At 40.0% G+C, this 19360-nt stretch overlaps 1 protein-coding gene across 2 annotated transcripts; it reads right to left on the bottom strand.

Annotated features, from left to right (window-relative positions):
* Nucleotides 1-240: 240 nt before the first annotated feature.
* On the bottom strand, nt 241-18019 carry ankrd13c (ankyrin repeat domain 13C). 2 transcript variants are annotated; one of them, XM_022231618.2, is made up of 12 exons: nt 17824-18019; nt 16234-16275; nt 13107-13211; nt 11183-11314; nt 10410-10621; nt 9359-9376; nt 7693-7892; nt 6852-6942; nt 5308-5387; nt 4901-4967; nt 4399-4528; nt 241-3830 (listed from the first exon to the last, which is right to left on the bottom strand). In XM_022231618.2, the coding sequence occupies exons 1-12, from the start codon at nt 17948-17950 to the stop codon at nt 3697-3699; spliced, it is 1338 nt and encodes a 445-aa protein (XP_022087310.2). In that variant the 5' UTR covers nt 17951-18019; the 3' UTR covers nt 241-3696. The 2 variants fall into 2 exon arrangements, with proteins under 2 accessions (XP_022087310.2, XP_022087311.2); XM_022231619.2 differs by lacking the exon at nt 9359-9376.
* Nucleotides 18020-19360: the final 1341 nt, after the last annotated feature.

Below are 19360 nucleotides of genomic sequence, written 5' to 3'. Positions count from 1 at the left end.
GCCTCATAAATTGGTCTGAATTTACCAAAAGCTGAAGGGCATCTAAAAAAAACTGTAAATTACATCATGTTCACATGTTAAGACACCTTTCAATAAAAAGCAAAATTCAGACTGACCAAACTACATTAACGCCCAACCAACTTCTTAAACGCAGAAGCCAAATTTTGGACAAAAATGTCTGGGAACTCAGTTTTCTTGAGCTATGTCAAGGAAGCATCAAATATCAATGATTGCAAATGATATTGTGCTTACAAATGTGTAAAATTTATTTACATCTTTACAGTTACATGGTGAGAATATAACTTAACCCCCATACATATTTGTTACATCTTATGGTGTTACTAAGTCAACTTTTGTTATACACTGGTGCTCAAATACATTTGTTATATCCTATTACAAAACAAATATTGAGTACAACAGCAAGACTAATTCCATGAGATGGACTTTCCTGTCACCGAGTGAAATTATTCTTTCCGTTGCACAAATGTGAAACATCCATGATTCGTTTTTAATACACAAAACCTGAACCAATCCTCTGTGTGTAACTCTTTTTTTCCTTTCTCAATCTGGTGCTGAAATCACAAGAAGTTTTCCAGAACCATGAACATGTTTCAGATCTGGTTACTGGTGAAGCGTTTTGGTTGACTGTATGTGATAATCCATCTTGTCAGCACAGCCAGATGCCGACTCGCACATATGCTTTATTCTCGAAAGACCTTGTATCTATGAGATACTGAACTGGCTCATACCAGCTTCAAAACCCTTCCTATGTGACAGTCCAATGTCCACTCATAGGAGCTGTAGCCTTGTTAAATTACTGGGAAGTCACACCTGCAGGGCTTGGAAGTTGGCATGTGAAAAAAAGCAAACGGCAGTTTCCAGTCACAGATATATTACTTCATAGAGCAGTTATTTGAAACTCTGAACAGAGATAACCTACAGTGATTGCTCAAATTTCAATTCTGCAAAATATCAGAAACAATTTAATAACCACAAGGATGTGGTCATGTCCGAAAAGATGAAGAATTTGTTGTTTTTAAGACAGAGTACACCCAAGTTTCTAAAAGGAGGTGACCAATACCCAGAGTTGTAATGACTCGACTTGAGTCAGTTTTTAGTTAGTCGATTCAACTCCTGACAGGTAAATGACTCAACGGGTCATTGCAAGCAAATGACTCGAGCCACTGCATTACAATGACTCAACTCGAGTCACAAAGATTAGTGACTCGTTACTACTCTGCCAACACCAAAGGCTTGGCTTATGACCAGCAGCTACAAAGCATGTCTTGACAGCAAACGATCCAACATCAGTACCTTTCCTCTTTCCAACCCTAGCATTTTTGGCCATTGTGTGAAATCGGCCACCTGAGATTATGCATGAGAAAGCCTACTGACATGAATATTCAAAAGTAGTTTTCAACTCTCCCCCCAAAAACATAAGCGACTCCTGTGAATCAAAGGCTCCACATTTATGAGTTGGCTCAAAGAAGGCATACCTGAACAACTCGGCTTTGTGAGTAAAAATAACTATCCAACTGCTACTCGCCAGCGAACTCCGGCAACCGATATGCCTAGTACAGAAGAACCCATCAACGTCGTAAGGGTTTTATTAATGGTAATTCCAGAAATTAGGAACTTTTTTTTCATGTCCCTGTTACATTTTACATACAATTTTATAAGTTCAGAACACATTTTCTAATTTACAAGAGTGATGAATTAATGCAAATTACCAGCCCAAAAAAATAGTAATAGTTTGAAATTGATTCCGGTGATATTTCCATGTCAAATAACAAAGGTCAGATGTAACAAGGACACAAAAATGTTACACTTTTGGAACCTCAATTTCTGGAATTCCCCTAATACTTGCAGCAATCTTTCCTGATATTTATGTAGTTTTTAATACCCACAAAGATGTGATCAAGACCTGGGTTGGTACAACCAACAGCATCAGCCTTTATCATATCAAGTCTACTTGTTAAGCTCTTTTAGTTCGCAGCCATTGCTATTCTGTGTAGTGATGTGCACCACTTTCATTCAATCACGCACTTTGGCCTCTTCATGTGATTTCATAAGCTCAACTGAAGCAACTCTTTAATGAAAAAGTCTTGTGCGTCGTAACGATTTACGTAATAAACTTGAATAAATATCTTGTAACTTAAAAAGACCAGTGATGAGTCTTGAACGACAACAAAGAGGATTAAGCATCCGTCACGTCAAAGCAACAAACATGAATAATAATATTTAAAAATCACTTTGGTAACAGTAATTGCACATATATACAACACAAGAGGGTAAAATACTTAAGGAAAAAGATCCAATATTTAAATATGAGAAGTGCTTGGAAAAAAGATATTTTTCAAAATGGGCAAAATATACCTTTGAGTACACTAGAAGAAATCTGAATTTTTCTGTCCAACATACGGGCAAAAAAGCACTAAAAAGGAACCAAACACACAAGACCACAGCTCGTATCTGTCACCCCTTTTTCCTTGCGTCCTCTTCAGCTCAGAGTTGGAAGTCTGAATTAATGTTCCACGAGCAAAGTTTGCGTCAAACCAGAAGCACCATCAACAGAGCTGAAACTGAGAGACACGTGTTTACAACTCTACAGTGTCTGTCACCTGAACAAATTCCCCGTCGTTCACATTCTTCTTGCATCATTTCCTGAGCATTTTGTAGTCAGTGAACTCTTGTTTGGTTTTTAAATACGATTGTGTACAATTTTTATTGATGTGCACAATTCACTAGTTTAAAATTTGATGACGACATTGATCTGAAGCGTTAATTAATCTGTCCAAGGATGGTCTGTCAAAATTACATACATATGGGTACTGTATTTTTAAAAATGCGGAAAAAAAGTAGTTGTTACAGAAAATTAATCGAATCACACTAAATTTGCTCTAAATGTTATGAAACAGTGCCAATTTAATTTCAATTTAAGCGTCACTATTGGTGGTATTGATTAGAAATTAGTATTTTGGTCAACATTCCGAAAGCCTAAAACAGCAAAACTTTACGAGATCAGCCCATACGTGAAGCTTGCCAAGTTTAACAGTGCATACACACGATGGGCTGTCGAGACTTGCTAGCAAAGCATTTTGTAGGAGGGACCTTAATTGTGGGTACTATACATGCATTGAGCCATAGTCATTGTGGGGTCAAATCTGTCATGGCGATCAGTTTTCTGTCCCTACAACTTGGTCCCAAATTTCTTAACACAGGTAATTGTCCCATCAACAGATCAATGCAAGGCTGGCTTGGGACACTCACACATTGACCTTTGATACCTAGTGTGGACATGCCTTGTTTTCATGCAGTTAAGAAAACTCAGTGAAACTACTCATTTCCCTTGAACTGTAAACACACTATTTGAAAAGGTTTCTTTGACCGTTCCTCTTCCGTTTACGAGCGATGACTCTAACCCCACAAATGCTTCCAAACTTCTTTTTCATAGAAAGGGAAATGTCCTGTGGACATGGGCAAGTCCACAGAACGTCTTCCCTTCCTGCATCGTGTGGACATCTTTTGTTCACAAGTCCACACTAGGTATGTCAGGTTAGCGCACTGAGTAGTGGACACACAGTGGGAAGTGGGTATGACCGAGAACAACTAAAAACTGCATTGCCAATTACACAGATGGGTACAGGGGTGTTACATGCTGTCGGATTATCATCGGTGAGCAGTAGTCTTTGGATTTTAAATCTCGGGGCAGCGACTGGAATCAAGGGTGTAGTCCCGCGGGATTTTGAAGAGGGACGGCAAGATGTTGTCCCGGTACTGAAAGTCTTGGAAGGTGACCCGAGCTGTGATGGTGGGCAAGACAGGCACATCTTGGAGGGAGAGAAAAGGAGAAAGTGATTTATTTTTCATGAAACTGAGCATTGGTGTCAGCTGGTGGCAACAAACGATGCTGCTGTTGTAACTGGGCTGAGTATCTTGTAAACCGATGACCAACACCCTCCCCCTCCCAAAAAAATCCATGTCCAAACTTTTTTGTGTCACTATTCAGAACACTTTTTTCAAATTCGAAAACCACTTTTCTGAAACAAAGCAACACTTCTCAAAATTTGACCGCTGACGAAAGTGAAATTACAGAAAATGCCTGTGCATTCAAAAAATGACTGCCAGAATAACTTCTGTTTGACATGGGAACTCTCGTTGGCAAAACTGTAACATCTGGCCTCATGATTTTCACGACTATCGTATCACAGTTCCATGGATACACGACAGCACAGGAAATGGGGGAACCTGGTGTCAAACTCAAAACACTTTCAGCAAAAATATGAAATTTAAATGTGTCCTTGTAACAAAAAATTAAAGAGCATTCTCAGTTTTCATACTGCTAGGATGGATAACATTTACAGGTGTCTGGCAGCAAGATTGCCTGCTTCAACTGACCTATTTTAATTGGGAATCCAGGAGGCATCTTCATGGAGACGAAGTCCCTCAGCTTCTGGAAATGCCTCATGGGTGTGAGGACCTCCAGGATGTTCAGCAGGTCTGGCAGGTCCATGGGAAAGTCCTCACTCTGCCAGATGTGTACAGAAAGTATACATTCATGAATGCAAAGGAAAGGCACGCCATTGAACAAACTTACATCATTGTGACTTACGCATGCTTTGTGATTGCCGCTTATGTAGATTGTGCTGTGAAAGCCCTTTACTTTAATAGTGAAGTATTTTGCCAGAAAATCTGGTGTCTCCTCGATAAAATCCAGTTTGGGATCTAATACTGAAGTTTGTTTTAAAAACACTCAAAAGAAATACTTTTGGCAAGAACTCAGTCTGACGTTTTCAGTGGAACAGACATAGACAAACAAATGCTAATCTTCCCACATGAGGAGTTCTCACGGAGTGCATCAAGGAGCAAGACAGAGAGTGGACGCAGAGGGCAAACTGACCATTGCCACGGTGGCCTTGAAGACCTTCTTGGATTCTTTACACACTTCTGGTCTTCCCAGGTGTGCTCTGCATCAGACGGGGGGATAAGAAGGAAAAGCTTATCATTCGTGAAATTATAAAGAACGCATCAAGTAAACGTGTACAGATGCTCTCCTTGCATTCCCACTGTAAGAAGAACGCTAGGCTTGCTCTCTATGGGAGGGTTTATAAATTCATCCTTGTCATGTGCATTTCATACCTGTGATCAATCTTTACTGTGTAACATTTAAGGCAAAAAAAAAAGCAATACAATTCCCTCTCGTCAAAATTACTGGTAATGAACCCCTGGAAAAAAGGCATCCCTCCTTGCATGGTTCCTTGTTCCCAGACTACCAAATTTCTCACAAGATTAGCTGCAATGCCTCACCTGGACGGTCTACCTTTGATGTACTCTGACCACCTGATATCAGTTGCTGGAGGAGCGGGTAAAGATTTTCTGTACTGGGGCTGTCAAAACAAATCAATAACAGTAGAATCGGACTGGGAACAACAATTCTGGTTCCCTCATGGACAGATAAACCAGAGACCTACAATGTAAGCGTACACAAGGGTACAGATTTGACAAGTCCACAAATGGGGAAGGAGATGATGGCAAAATCCAATTTTCCAAAATTGACAGTGGAAGATTCAATAAATCGGGAGAGAGGGGAGTGCTTATTGTACATTGCATATTTATTAATGCCCATCTACATGTATGGGCCTCGAGCTGGACCAAGAGAGGGCGCCAGTTTCTGAGCAACAGAGGCTCCTTGGGTCAGAACTGCACTTTGTTGGTTCACGAACAACTATGAAGTGCACACATTACGGTCGCACTGCTACCAACAAAATAAATAAAGGGGCTCTTTTCAATCGATGGGGGGGATGCTTCTGCTCGAGGGGGATATGCAGAGTTACTGGGCTGTGGTCAAATAATCCCTGCAAGTCTACAAAAAGTTGCCCGGTCTTCAGCCAAGTCCCAAGCTATTCCAACGGATTGTGACAAAAGCATTCCTTCTTTCATCGTTTGTACTGTGACCAGACTTGTTTTAAGGACTTGCCATGGACTCAAATACAGTTCTGTCACATACACTTCCCCATGGCTGCATTTGACCTCTCTTTCTGAAACTTCCACCGGGCATTCTACGTGGAATTTTCACGAAGGAGTTCCTCTCCTTTTACTGAAGTTTATCAATGATGTATGGCTTTGGGGGAAGCATTGAGATGTCTTCGGCCAGATCCACCTGCATCAGATACTTTTGCTTTGATCACGGTACCATCACATGTGAGAGGTGAATAAACATACAGTATCATCATGTGCAGGTTTCTCCAATCAATCAATCAATCAATCGATTGATCGATCGATCATCAATCAATCAATCACTGCTGCACCGCGAGAACGATTATGCAACGCACAAGCAAGTAAATGAAATCTTGAGCAACCCCCTCTTCCTCATCAAAATCTAATTATCCAACGATTTGGTACACGCCGCTCATTTCGCCCTTCTCCAGCGGACCAGACTGGCAGACAGTCAACCTCCTGGTAATCACATTAATGACTGGCATTTAGAACAAGGCTGCCACTTTTTTCCACAATGTTAAGTTGGCCGATTTACTGTAGCCCGCTGTACATACAGGCAGGACGGCGACTCATTAATAGTGACTTAATTGGCAAAATAAATCTGGCCCCCTGGTGTGTAAGCCTCAGCAACAGTTTTTCAAAGAATCACAGATATACATGTAGAACCTCAACCTGTTAACAGGTCTTCCAGCGCAAAAAGGGATTACTTTGTGATTGCAACCAACACAACATTCAGACTTTTTACAGTTGAGCATCTTCACAGCCTTTTCTTAAAATGGGTGTTTCTCCATCACGACATGAAAGAAACCCCTAGATTTTGGAATTCTATGCAACATAGTGGCCACACAACAGACCTGCAGATTGGCAGGCAGGGCCCTGCCTTTGCTGAGGCTCTCCAGAGCTGCTTTGTTCTTCTGTACATCTTCCTCTGATAAATGCCCTCTCCTGTCACAAACACAAAAACATGACTGGTGTAAATGGAAGGCTGGGGTGGTGGCGAGCCTAAAAAAGGATAGATTAATTCCTGTCTTTAAAGCTATCGAATAAACAATTCAGATCAACAGGGAATTAACAAAAATGTACATTGTATCCCTCTCTGTAAAAATAAAAAGAAATGGGAAAAAAGAGGCGGGGTTGAATCAACGCCTTGCTGATCAAACTTCTCATGAAGGCCCTCTTCAACGTAAAAGGGACCAGTCCCACAACATGGCACACTTCAACTTTTATTCCCCAAAACTTCCTTCAGTGTTGCCAAATTTCCGCACTGAGCATCGTCAAACTTGTTCAGTACAAATAATGGCACAAATACCTTTTGGTAAATGTCCCCAAAAATTCATGTGACAAGATGCTTCCCGGACCTTGGACACAAAAATCAGAATGAAGGTCTCCTGATGTTGTCCATTTAGATACACTTCACTGAATATTTCACTGAAACCAAATTACTTTTGGGCTAGTTTGAAAGGTTCCACACACACCTTTAATGTTTTTACTTGTAACTTGGAGCTTGCTATATTTTCACTGTTACTCTAGCATGGTGCCCAAGAGAAAGAAACTCACAGAAGATGAATAAACATAAATGTCATTACATCCATGTTCTTTATCCAATCATCGCTACACCATATACACAATGGTCAGACGGTGCACTACGCAACAACTCAGACTTCAAATCTCTAGGTTTCTATTTCACAACTTTACCTTTTTCGTGTTTCAACAATGACGTTGTTAATGGTGTACACGTGTGCATAGTAGTTGCCGATCATTTCACATTTCTTCTCCCGGAAGAGCCACCCACTCTGGGCTCTGGTGAAAGTGATGGGCTTTGTCGACAATGTCATGGTAACTACGTCACTACTCATCAGAATGTCGACTTCCTCTTCCAGTTCTTTTTCAGTTTCCTGGAACAAAATTTACATTCACTTTTCACAAGAAACACATAAGGAAACTAGAAACATGCAATCCGCTTGAACGGACCTTAGACATAATGCCACTGTTTGGTTTCCACATGCGATTTCCTCACGGAACACTTGGAGGATCTCAACTTCCATGAGAAACCGCAAATGGGTCATTCTATTACTTTGGGATCCAATTTCTTCCCGTCCCTGTTACATCAGGCGTATGTTTAGCACTCTTTCTTTAATTTCCAAGATTGAATATGTATTGTGAATTACCTACCAAGCAAATGAAAATAGTTTTGAATCAGTTTTTCAATGATATATCCCTTGTCAAAGTATAAATGTCAGGTATAACTGGGATGGAAAAATGTCACAGGTTGGACCAAAAACTGTAGAATGACCCACATATAAATAAAGTCTAATGTCATTATGTCTTCGTATAAATATGTGAAGATTTATACTTAAGAGTGCATTGGGTGTAAAATTCCTACTACTGTACCACACATAAAATGGAGGCCATTAAATGAATTTTAAAAAAATGAAATTCTATAATTTAGCAGATAACGGTTCACGTTAGTCTTGCAAATTTAATAAATGCTCCTCATTCTGTGTTGTGGAGTTTATCTTAATAGATCATATGCCGGTATAAATTTATGGACCAAGTTTGTTGCCATTCAGATGGCATAAATTTCGACATGAAATTAAATAAGAACAAAATTTTCAACTTTTGCTACAGATTTCACAAACACATGGAATGCAAAAATGACTCTTTTTAACAATTTGCCAACGCACTCTTGACTTTGAGGTTCTTCAGAATATGTACAAGGCCAGTAAAATAAAACAAATATTCACCAATTACCACGTCTGCACCAAGCATGCGGCTGTATACAAACAAATGAAACTGACGAAAGAACAAGAACGCCAAGTTCTCCGCTGCTCACATTTCAGGAAAAGTCGGAGACAAACTCATTTTGATGTGCCGAAAGTTACCCTCATCAGAGCACAGTAACATAATGTACTCATAACTCATCACTGATTTCTGAACAAGCCTACAATGTAACTTGTGCTGACCAGATGCATCAAGGTTTTGATAAAGTTCAGCACTATTCTGTGACGTTTGGAAGTTTCTTCACACCCAGAAAAACTGAAGAGAAAAGCCCTAATACCAAAACTAAAAACCCCCTGAATAAAACTGGGGGAAAAAAATCAATTTAGGAAAGTTGATGTGGTTTAGAAACATGAAAGAAATATACAGGAATGCCTACCACCCATCTGATGGACTTTGTTGAAGTGCATAAAATTCCCTGTGCTACCTCAAAAGGGTGAGTAAAGTAGTTGAGTTTCAGAAATACACAAATTGCGTCTCTGGGCAAAGAATATCAACATCTCCTTGGTTTACAGACTGGTCCCCAGCACCAACTTGCAATGTGCAAATGTGAAAATGAATCTGATTCCGGGCAGGACTTAACCTTTCGTATTTTGTAGTGCTTTATTGACGGTCGTCCACGGTAAATTAAGGAAGGATGGAAATAAAAATCAACAAGACTCTAATTACACATTTAAACCTCCTTAAGGCAAACGACAGATGTACAATTAATGCATAAATTTCACCTCGGGAGGTTTCACAAGCTAGTGTGAGGAAGGAATGGGCTCAGCAGTCCAAGAAAAATGACAGCCCCTTTGGTGGGTGGTGCTACATCTCTGTGTACACGCAGGTTCACACAGATATTGCAATGAGCACACGTGACCAATTTTCATCAGAATGTAAAGTCTCGTGTGTGCCACGCGCCCAGTTGGAAAAATCACCGACCAGAATCTCTCTTCGTGGCCTAAGAGGAGGCACTTGTTTGAAGCACTGACACACACACAAAAAAACACAAACACAGTGGAGAAAGTGGCAGCATGGCTTTCCGTCTCAATGTGCACAAGCCCTGCATGTCTTTGCAAAGGCAAGCTGCCCAGCAACAACAGCATCCATATGTCTGTCCTATCTCCTTCTTTCTAAACATAGAGATAATACATGTACATGGACAGAGTGTTCCCAGACTGCGTCCACCAAGCTGGAACGCGAAACACTAGGAGGCTGCGGCCAGACCAGGATCCAACAAAGGCAAGCTCAAACTACCCCCCCTGCATGACATGGTGTATTGGCTAGTGTGTAGATGCAGTCTTGCCCACACAACAATGGCCAAGCTAGTTTGCCAACATGAAAGCAAAAGCATCTAAAGGAATGGTCAGATTAGGAATTAGGTAAACGTTAATCCTTCAAAATTGCAACACACAAAGCATGATGTAACTGAGCTAAAGTTTGCTGGAAAACCATAACAGTAGAATTTATTCTGTTTCTTCTCTTTTTTAGGATGTTTCGTGTACAAATACTGACCAAAGTGAAAACCAAATTGTGTTTTATTAGTACTGTTTATATTACCTGGAAGTTTTCTTTTCAACTCGAGAGGCAAATAACAGAATAAAATGTTGCTCAAAGTTGACAAGTATCAAGCTTGCGCATCGCTCTCTCACCTGGTATCGCACCCGCTGGAAGAGTTTATTGTCGTTATCTAGGATGACTAGTGAATTGTCAGGCTTGGCATCTCCGTTGAACAGGAATGTGTTATTGCCCCGTTGCCACTGCATGTCATTAAAGTCCACCAGCGTGGTGTCCATGCGGACTCGCGTGCCGCGTTTCAGGATGCGGCAGGTGTCGGAAGGTAACATCCGGGAAACCAGGGGGACTGCACAGAAGGCAATCAATGTTCATAACTCAATATCGGCGCTGTACTAGAAATAGCCTGGCTTTTACTCATACAGGTATGAACTCTTACTCGTACTTGCACTCGCACAAAAATATTTTATGTACCTGTCCTCATTCTCACGGTGAAGCACATACTCGAGAGTACTCATTCTCGTGCTCATGGTAGTGTACCTGATCATTACTGCAGGTAACTTTGCAATCGACTGATAAAAAATGCAACTACATGTCTAAAGAAGAGAACCTTTGATCCTTATGTCACTTCCTTGATTGTGTACGAAGCCTATTGAGAGTCCACAACGTTTCCCAGTCCGTGTATTTTTTAACAAAACAGGGAAATGCCCACTCATTCTCATTTTCTTGCCTTTTGAACATTGTTGCAATGACTGACCTTTGTAACAACCCTGACTACAAGGAGGAAATGTACTTTATACAATTGCAATGATGTGGAAAGTACAAAATCATAAATTAATGAAAACCTGCTCCTTCCAAACTCTGACATGTAGGTTAACATACTTTAGGGTGGCTAACCTAGTGCTCTTACCCCAACTTTGGAAGTCCCACCTGACCTCCATGTAGAAATCACCCAGATCTTCCAATGCTTGAATGAGTTGAGGTCTCTTGGCTTCTAGCGATTCCCTAGACTGCTGTTTCAGCTTTCTTAATAGTGTAGTAACTGGTGGAACCCGGAAAAGTATTTGACAAAAGAAAAATGACAAAACCCATTACATACCGGTAATCTTCGGCAAGACACCAAGGCTCCCAGCGCTGCCACTTCAAACGAGGGCAGCAGTTATAGGTCCATTACAAGACTAGGTCACAAGTCCTTTTACAAGTCCAGTCACAAGACCAGTCGCAAGTAGCAGGATGGAAAATAACACAAGGCAGGCTTTTGTTCAGAGCTTCTGATGGACTTGGAAGGATTTGAGATGTACAACAACCCTAATCAGAACCCATTCTGATTGTTTTTTTCCTCCTCTCTCTTTCTCCTTTTTTCTACTTCCCAGTGATTTTATTTCACTTTATTATTGGAAAGGTTCACGTACTGTGCCACACCCACTTATGTTCACGTACTGTGCCACACCCACTTATGTAACTAATTGTGCACGCACCCTTAGTCAGTGTTTTAAAGGTGACATACATGTAATTGAACTTCAAAGGTCAAACACTGCTTGATTACTGGAACATTAACGAGGTATGAATCATGTAGGTTAACCCAACCAACATGATCATAATTCTCTATTCTCTGGCACCCGTCGAAACCACTGGGGGTTCGTTAAAACTCTGAAATGTCAACAATATACAAAAGGTCATGCATAAAAAAATACAGTCACTTCAATCACCGCCTAAAACAGAACATATGGAATCAGCCCAATGCATTACATGTAATGTCAATGGATGTTATGAGCTGTGATACATGTACGAGTACTGTACGTGTCTCTGGGTACCAGACATGTTATTTTCATGTATGAATTACACCTTTTGCACTTTCAGCAAGTTACATGTCAATTGAAAAAAACAGATTTAAAGGTGTTCTCTTGGTTAGGGCTGAGTCAATTTGAATAGTTCACCATTCAAATATTCGACCTCAAATTTTATCAAATATCCAAATATTTGGTCGTACCGACCGGCAGATTGTTGATGAACAAACCGTATACAAAATCTGTTGCAACAGCACACACAATTGTACATTATGGGAGTATCTCCAGCCATGATTTAGCAAGATTAAAGAGATGAACAAGACTTCTTGCCCTGTTGTAAATTTCTATTCCTTTTTAATTGTTTCATGAATAATTTACTTTTTGAATCATTGTAAGATTTTTGTCGCTTTTCATTTGAATCTACTTGAAAAGAGCCTGCATATGCAATTTTTATCATTTAAAAAGAAAGAATGCAATACATTTTATATTGCATTCAAATATTCAAATTCGAAAACTAATATTCAAATATTCGATGATCGATCAAATATTCCGATACTCGGCACAGCCCTACTCTTGGTACAGTCTGGCAAATTCTTTGTGCATTTTCTAACTGGAAGAATACTGTCACATGAAAACTGATGCTTTGTTTTATTGTATTATTTACCAAAGGGAAGCTTAAACAAACAAGATTTCTCTACCTAATGAAGGCACATCGGTATTTACAAACAACTTCAAAATGTAAATTTCAGTTTACTTGCTGTCATTTCGATACGCATCAATTAGTAGTTTCAAGGCTAGAGTACAATGAATAACTAAAAAAAACAATTGTTTTATTTATTTCAACTTTTTGGCACAGAGGGTAGACACATGTACAGCATTAAAATCAGTCTACAGCATGAAAAACGATGGCAGTAGGCTTTGAAATGCCCTAAAAATCAGCAATTACAAGATACTAAACAGTGAAGCTAAATGCGACTGAAACAAATGGAGAAACTTTGTTGATGATTTCACAGCCTGCTTCATCTCATGATGCAGATTAGCACTTACTTGTTGGCCTATCTCCATAGCTGACCGCTTCTGCTAGTGAATTCCATCCCAGTGCATTTTTTAACCTGACCGGGGCATCGTGGGCAAGCAACAAATGTATACATTCTGCAATATGACCAAAAAAGGGCATCGTGTCTTTACGATTTCATTGGTAAAATATTTTCAGTTCCTTCAGTCTCACAGTTAGCAGTGCACAGAAATTTGTTATGATGCTGGAACATGTCAAATACCAACTTAAATACTACAAGCAATGACTTTAACTTGGACACGTTTTGCCAGAGCACCGCTGCGTGCCAGCCTCATATACCTAATGTAGACCTGTGAACAAAAGAGATCCTTGTGCAAACTGAGCCCAGTCCACACAAAGTTACCCCTTTCTGGAAAACAGGTTTAGAGGTATTTTTTTAACTCAATTCAATTCGACAGACATATGTTTCAAACTCTGCAATAAACCAATACAGAGTGGAATAATATAAAGTACAACAGAGGTTGTCCGTTGCTGGCGTCTCCATGGTGCCTCAGAGGCTGGTTTTGTTATTTCAATTTAGTTACAAGGGGTACGCTAAAGGTTTACTCGAGCCTATCCTAATGATAAAAGCTCCTGCCCTCTGAGGACACGTCAACACATAACCTCTATACTGGTAAAGAAAAAAGGGCATTTAAGTACCATCAGTAATAAAATAACAAGATGAAGCTAATTTATTAAATTAAGGTTAATAGATAGGGGAATAATAGATATGATAGAAGACTACAAGGCTGCTGACACAAGCCTAGGCTTGTAGGTGGAACATCCTGGACCAACCACACAAGGCAATCACAAACGCAAACAAAAAAAGCAGACACAAGGACACATACAAACTAAAGACAGATAAACCAAAAAACCAACACGGTGTAATTATTTTAAGCCAAACTGATGAAACAAAGAAAAACGAGGACGATGCACAGAGATAACAATGAAAACCAGACAAAAACTGAGCATTAAATATCTGAATATACCCGGTAGATACACGTATCTGTTGAATTCATCTGGAGCAAAAGGAAGGGGAACAGTCAAGGAAACAATCAACAAAAGGCCACGTGTAGCTTACAAAGAGACTGTACAAGAGAAGTGGGTATTTTCTCTTCATCCAGTGCTCTTAACTTCATGAAAACAAAGCAACGTCCACAACAGGCAGGTAATGTGAACATCAGGTGATCAACAAAAGGACATGTACCTGCCACTAGCAAATCATTTCAATGTGACCCACATGTACAGTTTGCCATGGTGTCATAGCAGTCTGGTCACCCCTGAGCGATTGGCAGGGGGACGGACCACTACTGCGTCACAGTAAACATGGGAAATACTGCATAGGAAGATGGCATTCCTCATGAATCTGTTCTTATGTTGTATTCTTGGTGGAAGATTTGTGTGGCGCTGATGAATTACATGTATATGCAACGAATGGTACCAGCAACTTTTGGAAGAGAAAGGAAAGGAATAGTAGTACATATTGTAAAACCATTTGTACACAGGTTATCTGCTTTCTTTTTCCATGTTAATGGCTGGTGAAACTACGGCTGGCCATCAGAACGAATACAAAAGAATGTACTCAACTAATTTTCATTCTCTCACGCAGGTGAACACGCATCAAATAAAACACACCACTACAAAATACTGAATGAAAAAAATTGACCCTTTTTGAACACAATGGGCAAACATGGGTTTGGAAGACGAGTCAAACACCAACAAAAGGGTGATGTTTCTGTAACCTTCGGCCGCCCACACGAATGGTAGGCAATATGAGAATATTCTATACATACTGACACACAGTATATGTACATGTAATTATATGCCTTTATATCATGTGCATGTGCATGTACATAATTTATGCTGTTTCAAGTCATGATTCAGATTAGGTAACACTACAGATTTCCATTGACTTCAGCATGTGTGTTTTAACCCATTCATAATTAATCATCTGTGCACTGATTGATTATTTTAATTACGAAGATTCCAAGCTTGCCAGCTGACTGGCACCACCTGCCATTGATGAGCAGATGGTAACTGAGTCACAATAACATAAACGATGCATGTGTACATGTGTACATGGGCTTGTATATCGCAGTTCCCATCCCAAATCACTGGTGTATCTGCTTTGCCATATTTCTGGATGAAAAACTTACTCCTTATTACGTAAACTGAAACCAAAAACCGTTCACACTCAATCAGAGTTTGATGTATACCTGGAACATACAAACTCAAACTTCACCCAAATGTACAGGTACAATATATCCCAATTCTTTCTAGAAAACTTCAGTGGGCAAAGGTTGGAGGACAAAGCAGACTCTTGGTTCTTCACAGGTACCGTTTCTAAGCTCATTTGGCACGAGAAGAGTAGTTTCCAACCTTTCCCACTCATGGAATGAATGGCTGTGATTGAAATGTTCAAGTTGAAACCTAAGTCTACACGTACAATGGCCCAAGGATTCTGAACAGCTGTACCGCTTTCTAGACAGAAGGCATGAACTGTCTAGGCTAGCCCAGTCACCAGATTCTGAAGCCATTACTGTGGTCGTACCACACCTATTGGCAGAGGTGCACATACATGTATGTTAAATGCATACACATGTATTTCTTCGGCCAATAAGGTGCTGCATCTTGCCAAAAATGCGAGCATATAAACAACCATGAATGTGTTGCTAGCAGAGTAATGGAGTCTCCTTGGATTATTAGTCTATGAACTTGAAATATGAGAAACGAGAGTGAGACTGACAAAGAGAACCAGAGCTTAATCATTCTCGGTTATTACGTACGGTATCCAACTTATCACAGTACTGTTGCTAGGCTTGATCAGTCGCTCTGCACAGTCGCTCCATCTCTGTGCAATCGTTCCACGTCATAGTAAGAGCTGTCACTTTCAGTGCAATTGCTTGACCTTTTTCTACGATCTATCGACAATTCCACCTTCAAACGATTGAATTTTCTTTCTGATTAACGCTTGCAGAAGACTGTGTCAAAACAGGGAAGTCAAGTCGGCAATTTCATACAGGATTGACTGACAGCGCAACGTAATCCGGTAATTGTACTAATTAATCAATCAATCATGCAAAACATTGTTTCCTTGCATGATTGCATTTGTGTACATACCTTTGTGGCCAAGCATCGCAGCCAAGTGGAGTGCAGTGTTGCCTGTTGTAAGAAACAAAACCTTAACAATTAAGAAACACAGAATCAGATACAATCTTATAGCACAATGCAAATCTTCTTCTGGAATTTACTGGGAACCTTTCAGTTCTGAAAATCCAGTGGCTAACTCTGTTAATAATTTGTCTTCCAATTTAAATACGTCTTCCTTATGGGTGACTCGTGTTTTTGGAGCAGACAGTGCAAATAGCCAGATTGGTGCACTACGTGCCATTTGTTATCCCTAAGCGAATACTGAATATTTCCAGCAACCATGGCCCTGATTGCTGCAACTTTTTTGGACATGCTGCAAGGGGAAATATTCGAACAGTCCGTCTGTTAATTAAGGATTTTTATATCGGCCTCCAACGATGATAAAAACCACTCATAATCTTTGCTTTGCACATCAAACCTTTTCACAGAACGTGGCTGGGCACGTATGTTCACCAACCACTGCCGGGTAGTACTGAGTTAATACAAGGGTTTGTATAGGGTCACACATGACGGCAGAGTCAAGTTCTGGTCGCATTTCCTATGACTACGGCTTCAAACTGTGATCAAACGGTGAAGAGCTGTAGCCAGTGTTCAATACTAGTGGATGTTGTAGTCTCACATGGAGACACCATGTTACCAACATAGCACGTAAAGCCTGAAAATATTTGAACATGATCGAACCAACATGCGGAGCAAGTGCGGCCATTGGACTCGACGCATGCACAATCTCATAAACACAAGCGGCAAGAACGGAGCCATCGTTGATGGGTGGAAGGGAGAAATTGGTGAACAAAAATCTCATTTTAAAAAAAAACTCAGTCTCATGCTCTGAAACCTTGTTCCCCCTTTTTAAGAGCTATACTCAGGTTTTTTGTCAAGGGATAATTTGGGAAAGAGTTCCATATACACATGCCACTTGAAACCCTGTGCACATGTCCCATAGGACTCATCTGAAAAACTGTGTTTTCTATGTAAACAACTTGTTTTTTTCCCTCTTGTACTTTTCTGGACATGTTTTTGATTTCTGAAGGCTAATAGGTCACTGTAGGGAATAATTACTGAAGTCCATTTGGAAATCTTCTTAAAATTTGATTGAAATTTGAATCACAGCTTTGATCCACCTGTGAATAAGTTCGATTCCAAAAACCCATAGCATTACAACACAATGTAAACTGTATTGGTTTAAAGTCACACAGAGTATGACGGAATAGTGACTTTGAGTTCTCAAAGTATGCTGGCTTCACCTTTAGCATGTTTAGGCCTATGGGTTTCAACAAATTCTTGGGAAAACCCCGGATGCAAGAACATCATGAATTTCAGGAACTGAGGAAATCAACAAATTTCACCTCTCCAATAAGGCTACTGTCGCATTAGACGACTGAATAATGTTCAAAAGAATTAGCCCAGGCTTACATAAGACATTTCGTTTCCATCACAAAAGCTGTGTTGCATTGTGTTGACGTTCAGTGTTCGGCCCTGAACATGCTGAACAAACATGGCCAACGAGGAGAACACTAGGTCTGGGGACCGCCCACTAACAAAAAGGAAAAGTATTCATACCGTGGACATCTTTTTCAGACACATCGCGTGTACGCAGAAGGGCAGAAAGTCTTTTCAAGTCGTTGTTAAAAACGCTTTCGTGGAGAGGATAATCGGCCAACATTTCTCTCAATGACAACGATGCCATGGTCTACAATGGTGTAGACCTGGGACGTTTTCATCTGCGACGTACTTGCATGGAGTAATCTGATGAATGATCATCGAATGAGGGCGCGCCTCTCAGAATGTACCATTTATCAGATTCCGACCAATTTCCGATTTGGCTGATTTTTAATGGCCAAAAAAATATTTCTGCTGCGTGTTCACGGAAGTTATGCAGCAGTAACACAATCATCACACTGTATGATACAAAGCCAAATATAGGTGTCTTAGTTTTCATTCAAATGAATACCAACAGAGCCATAAATGGTTTCCGAGAATTGGTCGCTCACATAACATAGCCGAGCTTTGAGAAAAAGCTTACTGAACCCTTCCATTTAAAGGCCACGTGAAAGTAATTCTTGTTTCTCTGAACTTTTTGAAAAGTTCAATGCGGCATTTTTTAAAAAAATTACCCTTGCGTCCAGTGGATTTTTTAGGCTCCAAACTGAATAATAATGAGGTATACAGCCAGACCTTAACCCTAGCACTAGACCAGCATACAAATTTTAGTAAAAACTGCTGCGGTATGTAACATGCTTTCTTTTACTTGCCAAGCCAGCTACTTAACAAACACCTACCTGCTTGAAAGTGTTGTCTTATTTATGAAAGTTAATACAACAAAGTTTGCAAACATTGTGAACTTGGATTTTACGTGTGTTTTATTATAAATTGCAATAGTGTTGAAGCCTCCAGTCAGCAGCACGACTCTGGGCACAGTAATTGCTGAAAAAAATTAAGTTGGAAAAAGTCAAAGTTAAGATTAGCTTAGAACAAATGGCCAGTGGGCAAGTGAAACTTCCCGTGGGCCAGTGAAATATAAGTTAAGCTGCCCAGCCGGGAGTCAAAAAAAGATAGAGCCCTCAATTTCTGGTATTGTGGAAACAAGTTTTGGCTTGGATATGAAGCAGGACAGTCTGGAGAATTTGAGTAATATCAAAACAGTTATCTAAAATTAAGGGGTAACCACTTAATCAGGATAGGCACCGCAACCATCCTGTAGTAATCAAGACAACAGGATGAGATTCAGACTTCCTGTTACAGTGAAAAATAACAATAATAAATTTCTCCTTTGACATTTGCTGGATATTTTTTAAATGAAATTTTTGATAAAATAAAAAAGAAATGAGGCGCAGTATCAATTTTCGAATGCGGGTGCTGAGATACCAGGAGTAATATTCATGTAGCCAACAACAAACAACAGTTACTTTGACTGATCAGTTTCACATTTAGAACCCTCAGTTATGGCAGACTTACCCCAGCATTCATTATATGGAAAATCAGTTCAATCTTTGCCTAAATTTTAAAAAGTCCTTTGTTTTACAAAGTTGCAAGGTGAATATTCAAATTCATAAGTTCCAAGACGCTTGAACGATATCCTGTACGTAGCTCTAGGGTT

The sequence above is a fragment of the Acanthaster planci genome, linkage group LG12 (assembly GCF_054643075.1).
Source record: "Acanthaster planci isolate LZ-2023a linkage group LG12, COTS_SCS, whole genome shotgun sequence".
Taxonomy (NCBI): domain Eukaryota; kingdom Metazoa; phylum Echinodermata; class Asteroidea; order Valvatida; family Acanthasteridae; genus Acanthaster; species Acanthaster planci.
Note: the sequence above shows the minus strand (reverse complement) of the source record. Positions and strands in the feature narration are given on the sequence as shown.

What these genes read in the sequence shown, in the direction of transcription:
- ankrd13c (XM_022231618.2), bottom strand. Translation starts at nt 17,950, where the DNA reads ATGGCATCGTTGTCATTGAGAGAAATGTTGGCCGATTATCCTCTCCAC. An exon ending in TGCGATGCTTGGCCACAAAG is followed by an intron (nt 13,212 to 16,233) that starts GTATGTACACAA and finishes GTCATATTGCAG; the next exon opens with AATGTATACATTTGTTGCTT. An exon ending in CCCTGCCTGCCAATCTGCAG is followed by an intron (nt 5,388 to 6,851) that starts GTCTGTTGTGTG and finishes TTGTTTTGACAG; the next exon opens with CCCCAGTACAGAAAATCTTT.